This window comes from Microchirus variegatus (assembly GCF_963457635.1).
Source record: "Microchirus variegatus genome assembly, chromosome: 13".
Classification (NCBI taxonomy): domain Eukaryota; kingdom Metazoa; phylum Chordata; class Actinopteri; order Pleuronectiformes; family Soleidae; genus Microchirus; species Microchirus variegatus.
In genome coordinates this window covers 14,761,632-14,773,101 of record NC_139814.1, presented here as the reverse complement: position 1 = coordinate 14,773,101, position 11,470 = coordinate 14,761,632, and the positions used below count along the sequence as shown (strand labels likewise).

At 40.1% G+C, this 11,470-nt stretch overlaps 1 protein-coding gene across 1 annotated transcript; it reads left to right on the top strand.

The window, feature by feature from the left end:
* Positions 1 to 344: 344 nt before the first annotated feature.
* Positions 345 to 7,137, top strand: rp9 (RP9 pre-mRNA splicing factor). Its single transcript, XM_083900043.1, has 6 exons — positions 345 to 614; positions 783 to 813; positions 1,368 to 1,497; positions 3,798 to 3,889; positions 4,330 to 4,391; positions 5,927 to 7,137. Exons 1-6 carry the CDS (start codon positions 469 to 471, stop codon positions 6,129 to 6,131), a joined length of 666 nt encoding a protein of 221 aa, XP_083756169.1. The 5' UTR covers positions 345 to 468; the 3' UTR covers positions 6,132 to 7,137.
* The last annotated feature ends 4,333 nt before the right edge of the window (positions 7,138 to 11,470 follow it).

Here is an 11,470-nt window from a genome sequence, read left to right as displayed (position 1 = left end):
AAACTAGACATATTACATAGAAATATAAAATATTTATTTTTTTAGAAAGTATAACTAATAATTTACTGTAAATATTTATGAAAATTGGAAATATGAAAATAAATGTTTCATGACTATGGCATATAAAATATACAACAGTTTTGTATAATTATAATTATACAATTCAAATATCTGTTCAATTTAAATTATTTTATTGTTTAGTAATCCAAAGATTAGCAGTAGTGTGTGTACGTGTGTCTGTCTGTGTATTACCGTCCTTGTCCTGCAGGTGGCACTGGACTTCAACTGACCATCCTTGCCGCACAGGAAGTACAGCAGATCCTCCACACAGCAGAATTAGCAAACTAGCAGCTGTTAGCACGTCACCGTGGATTTCTTATTGAATAAGAAATACTTTTCTTTACCATACATGCTGCTTTATTTATAAGCTGGTAGTTTGCCAGGGAACAGTTAAACGGTATCAGGACAATGTCGGACAAGAAGCGAAGACGTGAGAAGGAGGAAAGACGAGACCACAAGAGACGCAAGACATCCAAACATGATGTGGAGAAACTCAAAAAACAAACGAGTAAACTCAACCAAGAAGTCCAGAAACTAAAACACGTCGAGACATTGTGCGTAAGATTATGAACAGGTGATTTGTAAAAGCTTGTAAAACGTGTGCATGACGTTTATACCTTAAATACTTGCTCTCTTTTAAAAGTTGCTATATCCGTGATGTGTTACTGTGTTTGTTTTAGTGTCGTCAGGGAAGGTTTAATATACGTGTTTTCTCCTTGCAGCTATGAAATGCCACCACCTGGACTCATAAAGGTAATGCTGTCACAAACACTTCAGATCCCCAGGTGAATGTGGAGATGATGAATGAGACAGACTTTGGTGCATAAACCAAAGAAGTCACAGTGATGTTCATGGGACAATATATAATATTTTAGTGCATTGCCAAAATAGCTCTCACAAGAAGTCAATGGTGGTGAATTTCTATTACTAAGATTATAATGAATAGGGGAAAATGACTTGAAAATGCAGCCTAGTCAACATACAGTGCTAGTTATTTACTTTGGGAGATCCAAGCTTTCCTCTGTTTCAGGTTCTCATGAATTGTTTTCACCTAAGAATGTTCCTTGCAATGTTAGTAACATTAGTTGATCTCGTTCTGTACAGACCGACAATAAATGTGCACAACTTGTATTAATGGCTACGCATATACACACAAACGATACAGATACCAACCAAAAGAAAGTTGAGTATTGACAGAAAGCCCCAACATTTACATTTAAAAACAATTATGAAACGTATTTCTTTATTTATCACAACAATGTTGTGAATCACAATTATTTTTGAGCAGGATATGTTTGCTGTTGCAGGAGAATGACGAAAAACCAGAGGACTGCATTCCTGCCGAACCAGGAAACGAAGAAGCCAGGAGCTTCCTGGCGCATGCCCCCACCAGGGGGCTGTGGATGCCTCTGGGGAAAGAAGTAAAAGTGATGCAGTGTGAGTATAATTACACTTTTTTTCAAGAAGCATATCTGGATTTTGTTCTGATAGAGTGAACCAAGGTGCTCACAAAGATTCTCGCAAACAGACACGTCGCACTGCTGTAGAGATAAGGAGCTGATTCCCACGGTTTAAGTTTATCTTGTAATGAAACATGAGAGGGAATTTGTGAGGAAATGCCTTTTTGTTGTCAAAACAGGGGTGGGTGGGCATACTGTACACTAGTCAGGATTTTACTTTAATAACCTTTGTCCTACAGATTTCCTTCAGGGATGGGCATGAATATTTGATTATCTTTTGTAAATAAAGTCAGAGAGGCAAGGTTGCGATGGTGTGGTCACATGCTGAGGAAGGAGGGACAGTGATTATATTGGACAAAGGGTGTTGAAGATGGAGGGCAGGAGGAAAAGAGGAAGACCACAGAGAAGGTTCATGGATGTTGTGAGGAGGAGGACAGTTGTATAACAACAGAGAGGCCAAGATGGAGGCAGATTTATTTGCTCCTATTGGTTGCCCCTCTGTCCACTCTTAGATTAATGGTGATTGGCTTGAATGGTGCCAGGATGGATGGGATTTAGTCTGACTGTGAGGGGTGGTCACGTCAATTTGGAAATCTTCAAGATCTTCAGAAGATCTTGAAAGTAGCTTGGATTGTATACAAATCAAGTTCCTTGTTTGTTGTTGTTGTTGTAGTGAAAGCAGCAGCAAAAGCTAGTGGGAGTAACGGCAGGTGGTGGGAGCAAACCACTATCACTGGTGTACAACCACCAGAATTTGACATTTAATACTGTGAACATTTTTGTTCAGTCTGGAAATTAATAACGGTTTTGTGAGGATTACCTTCTGTCCCTTTTGGTCAAAGACTGTCATTATGTTTGGTGTCCATTTTTTTTCCTCCATCCCACTCATTCTCATGCTGTGTGAGGAGTCAACACAGACACACACAAGCCTTCACGCACTGGAGTCACTCTCCCCATTCTTTTCAGAAGGGTTTTGGATTCGTCATGTATCTTAAAGTTGACATATTAGGCAAAATCAACTTTTTAATCATTTAAATCCTTCTATTTGGGACCCTGGATGTCCTATCAGTTGGCAAAGTGTGAAAAAAGATGACTCACTCATGTTTTTGTGGTCCTCCTCAGTCTAAGTACAGGAGATAAAACACACGCTGTTGACTTCCGCACTCATTGGGACGTTCTGGAATTGTTGTATCGCGGAGCTCCGCTTTGTCCTTAAAACACATGAGAGTGCAGGCGAGGGCAACTGTATCCGAAAACCGGAAGTCCACAAAGTCTGCGAAAAGTTCTATTCTTGACTCCACAGTGCAGCACAGAGTTCTACACAAACTTCCAGCCTGGATTTATTTGCCCAGTGGATACATGTTATATATGACGGCAAGTGATCGCTTTTCCAAATGCTAACTGCTGTTAGCTCCCAGTAGCCTCTGTGGCTGATGTCATTTCCTGTCCCTTAAGTTTCGTTTTACCTTTTTTAGGGTGGACCTAAGGAGATACTACCAAACAGAGCGTTCAGAACAGGGCTGTTTTGGCAGGGTGATTGAACTGCTTTGGTGCTTCATCCTTTTATTTTTTGACCAAAGCATGTCACAGACATGTTCATTAGGACACCAGTGAACTAGTTTAACTTGGAGAAATAGGGCAATTTCTCCAAGTTAAACTAGTTCCCCTGTCGTTAAATATTATTTCCCCTTTAAAGGAATAGAGACACCTCAAAGTCCTGTGGTCTCATTTCACAAGTTCTTTGTCCATCGTTGCTTCACTGCCACACAGTGTAGACTAGAGGATTCAGATTCAGTGAAATTTAACTTTTTTAATTGAAGAAGTGGCGATGAATTTGAGATGGTCTGTTTTAATGAGGTGTGCATTTTTAAGAGGAAGGGAAAAAGTTTAATCTTTTGCTCATATGAATATTTCTGTGAATATTAAAAAACAACGAAACTACAGGACAGAGAACTGAGGCTTTCCAGAGCCTTGGATTTGAGCTAGTATTACGAGTTGCTTGCCTTATGATTATCTGTGGTTGTATAGTATACACAGTAGTAGGTCGTAGGTGTCGGATAATTATATGTACATGTGGATTTAATAGCTTTGCTAGTGAGGGTGTTGAGATTCACTTGAAAGCTGTAGAGCGGTTGGATCACGAATGTCGCTCAATGTCTATTTAAAAACCAATCCTAAATATGCAGTCGTGAACCTGACATGTTGACATCCTTTTTTTAGCCTCATTAGACAGAAAGAGATGTTTGTTTACGTGTGTTTTTTGTTGTTTTTTACCAGGCTGGAGATGCAAGCGTTACGGTCACAGGACAGGAGACAAGGAGTGTCCTTTCTTCATTAAAGGCAACCAGAAACTGGAACAGTTTCGAGTAGTAAGTGTCTGTGTGAGCTGTGTCGACTCAATTATCGTATATTATCGTGTATTATACGTATATATTATTATCGTGTATTATAACGAGTGGTCGAGACTCAAGCCACGACAGCGCCGTGGGCATCTTTAGCTTACACTGAGGGACAAGTGGCAGCAGATGTCCTCACACACAGTGTCTGAAACGCATCAATATACAGTATAACTCCTCCTGCTGGAGAACACAACCTCTGCAGTGATTACCATAAATGCAACTGTTTCATATTTTCCCCCCTGCTTGTATTGTCACAGGGAGAGTTTAAAAATCGCTGACATGACATTAAAAGGGGCAATATCCTGAATCCAATATAAATAATATTAACCTCTTATCACAAGTCGGTATGATTTTATTCCTTGAGATCATTTTTGACAGGTTGTGATTTTTTCCTTTTTTTTTCTTTACAGGCTCATGAAGACCCAATGTATGACGTCATTCGGGAAAACAAAAGGAATGCAAAAGAAACCAGGTACATGTGTTTATTTTTTCTTCACTCGCATAAAACTGAACCTGTGTTTGAACCCATTTTTCTGGTTCTCTGTGCCAGTGTCTTGAAAATAATGTTTGACTCTGCATGTGTGTGTGTCTGTTCGTGCAAAGCAGCTGCACATACATGTTATATTATGTGTTATTTTGCATGCAAAGGTTATCCAAATAACAGCGCTTGAGGCTACAGCTATGTGTATGCATTGCATTCATATTATATTATAATAGCTTCTTTGTAAGGGAAACGCAGCTTGTGTTTACGTTGCAGGTACACTATTGTGTCTGGAGAAGCATTCCATATGTGCTTATTTTCGCTGTCATTTTGACTTTTACGCCACTACATTTCCTGCTTTTCTAGTCTTGACCTGCTTTACACTACAGTTTTCACCCATTTACACGCTGCAACATGGGGTTAAGTTGCCTTGCTCAAGGACACATAATAGACTAGCTGAGCCAGAAACTGAACCCACAACCTTCCAGTTGAAAGACAACTCACCCTAGTTTTTATACTTTTACTTCTAAAAACTATGTACATTTTATATCATAAAATTACTCTTGACACTTGAGTACAGTAAATTTCAGATACTTTAAGACTTTTACTTAAGTAATATTATATAAATAAAGTGACTTCAACTTCTCCCAAAGTCATTTTCTGCTAAGATACTTTTACTTTTACTCAAGTATCCCTTTAAGGTACTTTATACCAGACTGGTATGTGGTGGTCACAAGGCAAATCACCGTGAACTCATAAAACAAAAATGTTTTTTTTTTTACCCTAACTTAAGACTCCATAGTCTACTTGAGAGTCATGACTAAATTCACATGATGCTATTCACTACATATGTTTGAAGTGATGTCTGAACTGATGTACCACGAGTTATGTTTCTCATTCCATTTCTTATATTTAACTTTTGTAAGAAGATGCCTGATGGAGGCCAACAGTGTAGTTGTTAGATTGTTTTTATCCTTCAAAAGTGCATTTGAGGCAAAGCTGATAAGAGATTTAAAAAAGAAAAGAAAGAGTTGAGGGCTTTTATGATGTAGATCACATTGAGGACACTTGCACTTGTAGTGTCCCAAGTGTTGATATGACCGTAATAAGGCCTGATGCTTTCACAGAAGTGTGTCAAGCTTTTCTCTGGAGAAGTTACTTTTTAATGGCTGACTGAATACTTGGAGGTCGTTTTACATCTCCAAAAAATGTACATGACTGAGATCAACACTGTGATTGTGGCATGGCAAGTATTCCCACTATAATACTTTACATGCATACATTATCTCTTGTTGTCTTTGAGCAGCGTGCATCTTTTCTTAGTTTGTGATATACTCGTATTTTCTGGCAGTTTTTTGAAATATGTATTATGTAACACAAGTAGACATGTGGTGAACTCCACAGTGTGGAAACATCTGTACTTGGACGACGACGATGGAGTCCTCACGGACACTTGATATGTTTGCCGACCGGAGCATCCAAGTCTACATTACTTCTGCCGCTCTCTAACGTGTCCTCTCCTCTAGGATCCAGCAGCTACAGCAGCTGCTTCAGGACACCACCTCCTCTGACACGGACAGCTCGTCGTCCTCCTCCTCTGATCACCACCGCGGCAAGAAGCAGAAAAGGAGGAAGGACAAAAAGAAGAAAGACGACAAGAAGAAGAAGAAAAGAAAGAGCAAGCGGAAGCACAAGTCCTCCAAAGCCAGTGGCAGCTCAGATACAGATTAGGAGTGTGGAACGCGCACTCGCCAGTTACGTGCTTTAAAAGTGGGATGTTACTGTGAATGAAGTAGCGGCAGAGGTGAAGTGTGTTCTGCAGAGTGCATGCGTGCGAAGCTGCCCCTTTGGAGCTGCACTTTTCTCCGCAGGCTTAAACTCTAAAAGCTGTACATACTGTATCCACCGCGCATGACTTTTGACCAGCCGTCGCATTCGCTTCGGGGGCGACGACTTGCAGTCACATCTCTCGCATCACGTTAGATCAGACCGCACCGGGGTCATAGCCAGGCTTCATTCGAGTGTGCGTACGTGCGTACCTCGGTGCATATGTGTGTGTCAGAGAGCATCAACTGTGTGGGTAATGAATCTAAACTGTTCTGAATTGAGGCCATTGTGCAAGATAATAATAATAACCTCTGTTGGCTTTGATGTACACTTCCGTTCAAAAGTTTGGGGTCACCTATACAATTTTTTCCACATTAAAATTCACGCTTTTATTCATCAAAAGAGTTGCAAAACGAATACAAAATATAGTCAAGACATTGACAAGATTAGAAATAATGATTTTTATTCAAAATAATAACTTTGCTTTCGTCAAAGAAACATCAAGACTGTTTTCAGCTGTGCTAACATTGTTGCACAAGGGTTTTCTAATCATCCAATAGCCTTCTAACGCGATTAGCAAACACAATGTACCATTAGAACACTGGAAATGGGCCTCTATACACCAATGTACATATTCCATTAAAAACCAGACGTTTGCAGCTAGAATAGTCATTTACCACATTAACAATGTATAGAGTGTATTTCTGATTCATTAAATGTTCTATTCATAAATAAGGACATTTCTAAGTGACCCCAAACTTTTGAACGGTAGTATAATACTGTAGCATGTCTGCGGAGATTTTATTTTTCTGCCTTTTCACCGGAATCAAACGTTTCTGACTGTATGTTAAACACAGAGCAGTGTGCTTAAAGAGAAACTAAACGACTACAGTCAGAATTTTTGTTTCCACTCGAGCCAGAATGTTTGAATACTTGTGACTGGACATAAATATTTGAAATGATTTGAGGTTGGAATATGCTGATTTCCTTTTTTTTTCTTTTTTTTCCCTCAAAAAGCCACAGGCATTTTTTTTTATTTTTTTTTACTCAAACCTAGGCTGCGGAAAAAGACAAAGCTGTTTATCATTTTGGCCTGACTTAATGGAAATGATGCGGTTCGAATCAGGTTTGGTCCGTAAAAAGAGTTGACGGCACAGGACTGTGGTGACCTTCTAACGGCAGAATAACATGGTTCTTTTGATCTTTAGCACGCAGTCTGAGGACACTTGCGTGTTTCCGTGCAGAGTGTGTTCTCCTATTGCAGAGACGGGCAGCTCCTGGTCGTCCACTTCGTTTCACTGCGCGAGTGTAAGGTCACATGGCGAGGAAGTGTGTTGCTTCTCTCCTTTCGTGCAGCGGCACATTTTGAGGAGTCCCCGTGGAAATGAACTAGAAACATTCCCTCTTCCTAATGACCCTGATAGAGAGACAATTACAGTAGACCTGCAGGGAACAAGCAAACTAGATATTCATTTAGATTTGTGTCGTCGGCTCTCTGAGAGGCCGGAAAGCTGTGAGGAGTTGATGTGTTTTATTCCACTGAAGAGTGAGAGATTATTATGGAGGTGTTATAGCTTTAGTTTAGAGCATCATTTTATTTATTCTCTTTCTCTCCCCTGACTGTGGCAGCTCTGTCCATCCTGGCCCAAACTAAATCAGCTGCATTGAAACAGTCTGTTCCACGTCGACTTCTCTCCGAGTAGAACAATGAATCTCTCAGATGAGGTTCAGTCACACAAGAGCTCAGAGGGAGGTTTGTGCCACGTAGAGCGAATTTGCTCAGCGGAGAGTCTTTATTGAAGCACTCTGTCTTCTTGGACAAGGGACAGGTCGGACTCTGTGCCAGACTGATGTCGCTGATGGTATTAGAGGCGCGGCGTGTTCAAAGAGAAATTAAACCATCCAGAGCACAGCTTTAAATCATTCATGTTTGGTAAATGGTGGCGAGACGGTAAACAAGAGTTTTTATTATTTTTTTTTTGGCTGTGATATCATCTTCGCACCAGATGTTTTTACAGACAGAATCTGCCAATTACAAGTTACACAAGAAGGCGAACGACACCGAGTCTTATAATAAGACTTCTCTAAGTGTACATGTGAGTTATTGAACTCAATCCTATATTGTTTATATTATGAGTCTCTACATTAGTGCCGTATATCCTGGCTTAAAACCACTCTGCTCGCCACAAATCAGTGACATGAATGAAAACAGGAGAGTAAAGATATAGTTTTGCCTCACAGAAAAGGTAAGAAAATGCTATTAATGTTCAAATTATAACTCATAGTGCTCGTCTTTCTTTGCTTATTAATCACACTGGATCAAATAATTGCTATAATATGCTATTTTTGCCTCATAGCCCATGTAGACAGGCCCATTAATAAATAAATTGAGTAATTTAGCTTAACTTGAGATTTCCGTTGGATGTGTGGCTCCAGATTATTTGATTGGGACGAGCAGGGCTCCTGCGTTAATCCTCCTCCTGCTGCTCATGCTGTGTGGAGACATGGATGAACGGCGGGGACTGTCTGCTGTCGTCGTCCTCCTCCTCCTCACAAATACGTACTCTGTCTTTAATATCACAAACAGTATGTGATCGCTGGAGGGGAAAAAAAATGAAACGAAGGGAAGTAGCCTCATGCGGTTCAGAGCTGATTAAGCCTCCGCTTTGTTCTGTCCTGTCCTGTATTAATGAAAACTTATGAAGTTATAGCTCCACGTTGTGTTGGACCACTGCTGAGGTACGTATGTCCTAATGGCTCCCAAATGCTCACGTAACATTACAGAGACATAATTCTCTGTGTATGTGTGTGTGTACATGTGCTGTAGTAGGACTTGAGGACAACTTTAGATTCAAACCTGCTTGTGAGGACATTTTGGCTTTGGCTTTTACAACTTTAAGGGGCTCTTTAAGGCTCAGGGTTAGGATTTGTGTTGCCCATGGCCAAGAGGAAACGAATTGGAAGGTTGCAGGGGCACCCAATCCCCTACTGCTCCTGGGCCTGGTGTGTGTGTGTTTGCACAAAAATGACTAATTCTCATTAGGTTTAGGCATTTATTTATGATGATTAGTCAGGATAAGGGCTCAGGAATGCATTATTCCTGTGAGAGTCCTCTCTAAGACTGCCCTACGAGAATGTGTGTGTGTGCTTGCATGCTCAATAACCATGAATTATTGAAGCCATTGTTCTTGTTTGCCCTCCCCTCGTGAAAGCCTTCAGAGAAAAAGCAGTTTGTTTTAGATACGATTTATTGTGAATTCCCTTTTTTTTATTCACAAATCTATATTTGTTGAGACAGTGGAGAGACATTTTACTCGTATAGCATATGGAATGGAATAATATGAAAATACTGTAATCAGCATGAAAAAGTATGTGATTTGATTTATTTTTTACAATTCACCACAGTTACAGTAGCTCAATAAAATGCTTGTTTAAAGGTGCATTATGTAATAAATCTAAAGCAACTGGCCGCAAAATCCTCCTAATATGTCACAGAGACTGAGGAATAATGTTCATATAACAAACTGAACTCACCAACAACAACAGTACAGCCAAAATATTCACATTAAAAAAAAGTCTTTTGCAGACTGTAAATCATGTTTATGTTTTTGAAATCATGTTTTGGCATGTCTACCAATCATTGCGGTCAGTAGAGTCTCCGCGGGTTGCCAGTTACGTCTGAGCTACGATGGCGGGAAAAACGAAACCTAAAAGAACCTCGGTATTTTTGAATTTGAGCGTAGTAACCGTTTTTGGCCACATTCTTACATATGGCGCCTTTAAAGCTTTCATCATTAATTACTTGTTGCGAGAATGAGGACTGACGAACATTAATTGGCAAATGGCTCACTTAAACACTTAGAATTATACATATACATATAAAAAATCATCTAGTTTCACAGTAGCCTTTGATTAAGCCTTTTACTTTATGTGTACTTCAGACAAGGGCTTCGCTTAATGAGGCCGGCCATCTTGCGCCGCTATGTTTCTATAGCAACCCAAACGAGACAGTTTGTCTTCTTTCTTTACTCGCCGGTGTTGCGTCAGAAGAAGATGTTTTTATGGTCACGTTTGCTCATATACCGCCAGCTTGATATGTCTTCATTTGTTGTTCTCTGATTTTACCGCCCTATAATTAAGGGCGGTATAAGTCATTGACCCCCAAAATACACTGGTTGCGGAACGGTTGCGTTGCGGAATTCAACGCGAGCGGGAGAGGAAGTAGGAAAATAAAACATCCTGTTTACTTGGTTGAACATACACAAACTGTACACAGGATATGGACAAGTATGGAGCAATTAAAGGGGACATATTATACCCTATTTCTACAAGTTAAGCTAGTTCCCTGGTGTCCTAATGAACATGTCTGTGACATGCTTTGGTCAAAATGTCTTAAGGATGAAGAACCACAGCAGTTCAATCACCCTGCCAAAACAGCCCTGTTCAGAATGCTCGGTTTAGTAGTATCTCTTTAGGTCCACCTTGAAAAAAAGTAAAACGTAACTTAAGGGACAGGAAATGACATCAGCCACAGAGGCTACTGGGAGCTAACAACAATTAGCATTTGGAAAAGTGATAATTTGCAGGCTCTAGCAGGCACATTGCCGTCATATATAACATGTATTCACTGGACGGATAAATCCTCTGAGGCTAGAAGTGTGTGTAGAAGAAAATAACTTTTCGCGGACTTCCGGGTTTTCGGATACCTTTGCCCTCACAAAGCGGAGCTCCGCCAGGAATATAGCGCATTGTGACGTCCCAGTGAGCGCGGAAGTCAACATGGCGTGTTTCATCTCCTGTACTTAGACTGAGGAGGACCAACAAAAAACATGTGAGTGAGTCGTCTTTATTTCACACTTTGCCGACTAATAGTGCCTCCAGAGTCCCAAATATACGCATTTTAATGATGAACGTTACAAACGGAGAGCGAGCGAGAAATGTTACCGTTTATTGTTTCCCCCCCAAAACAATGAAATGGAATTTTTGTCCTTGACTTTATATATATATATATATATATATATATATATATATATATATATATATATATATATATATATATATATATATATAGAAGCTTTTATTCTGAAACCTGATGTCAACATCTCAGCCGTCAGTGTGGCATCACAGCAGCAGCCAGCAGACGGCAGAAGAAAAGAGGAAGTGGAAACATCAGCAGCGCTATCTCTCTCTCACACACACACAGGGACAGACACACACACACACAGAGAGAGAGAGAGAGAGAG

Coding starts and splice junctions, on each gene's coding strand:
- rp9 (XM_083900043.1), top strand. CDS start 469: ATGTCGGACAAGAAGCGAAGACGTGAGAAGGAGGAAAGACGAGACCAC. Junction 615..782: donor CTAAAACACGTCGAGACATT/GTGCGTAAGATT, acceptor TTCTCCTTGCAG/CTATGAAATGCCACCACCTG. Junction 1,498..3,797: donor AGAAGTAAAAGTGATGCAGT/GTGAGTATAATT, acceptor GTTTTTTACCAG/GCTGGAGATGCAAGCGTTAC.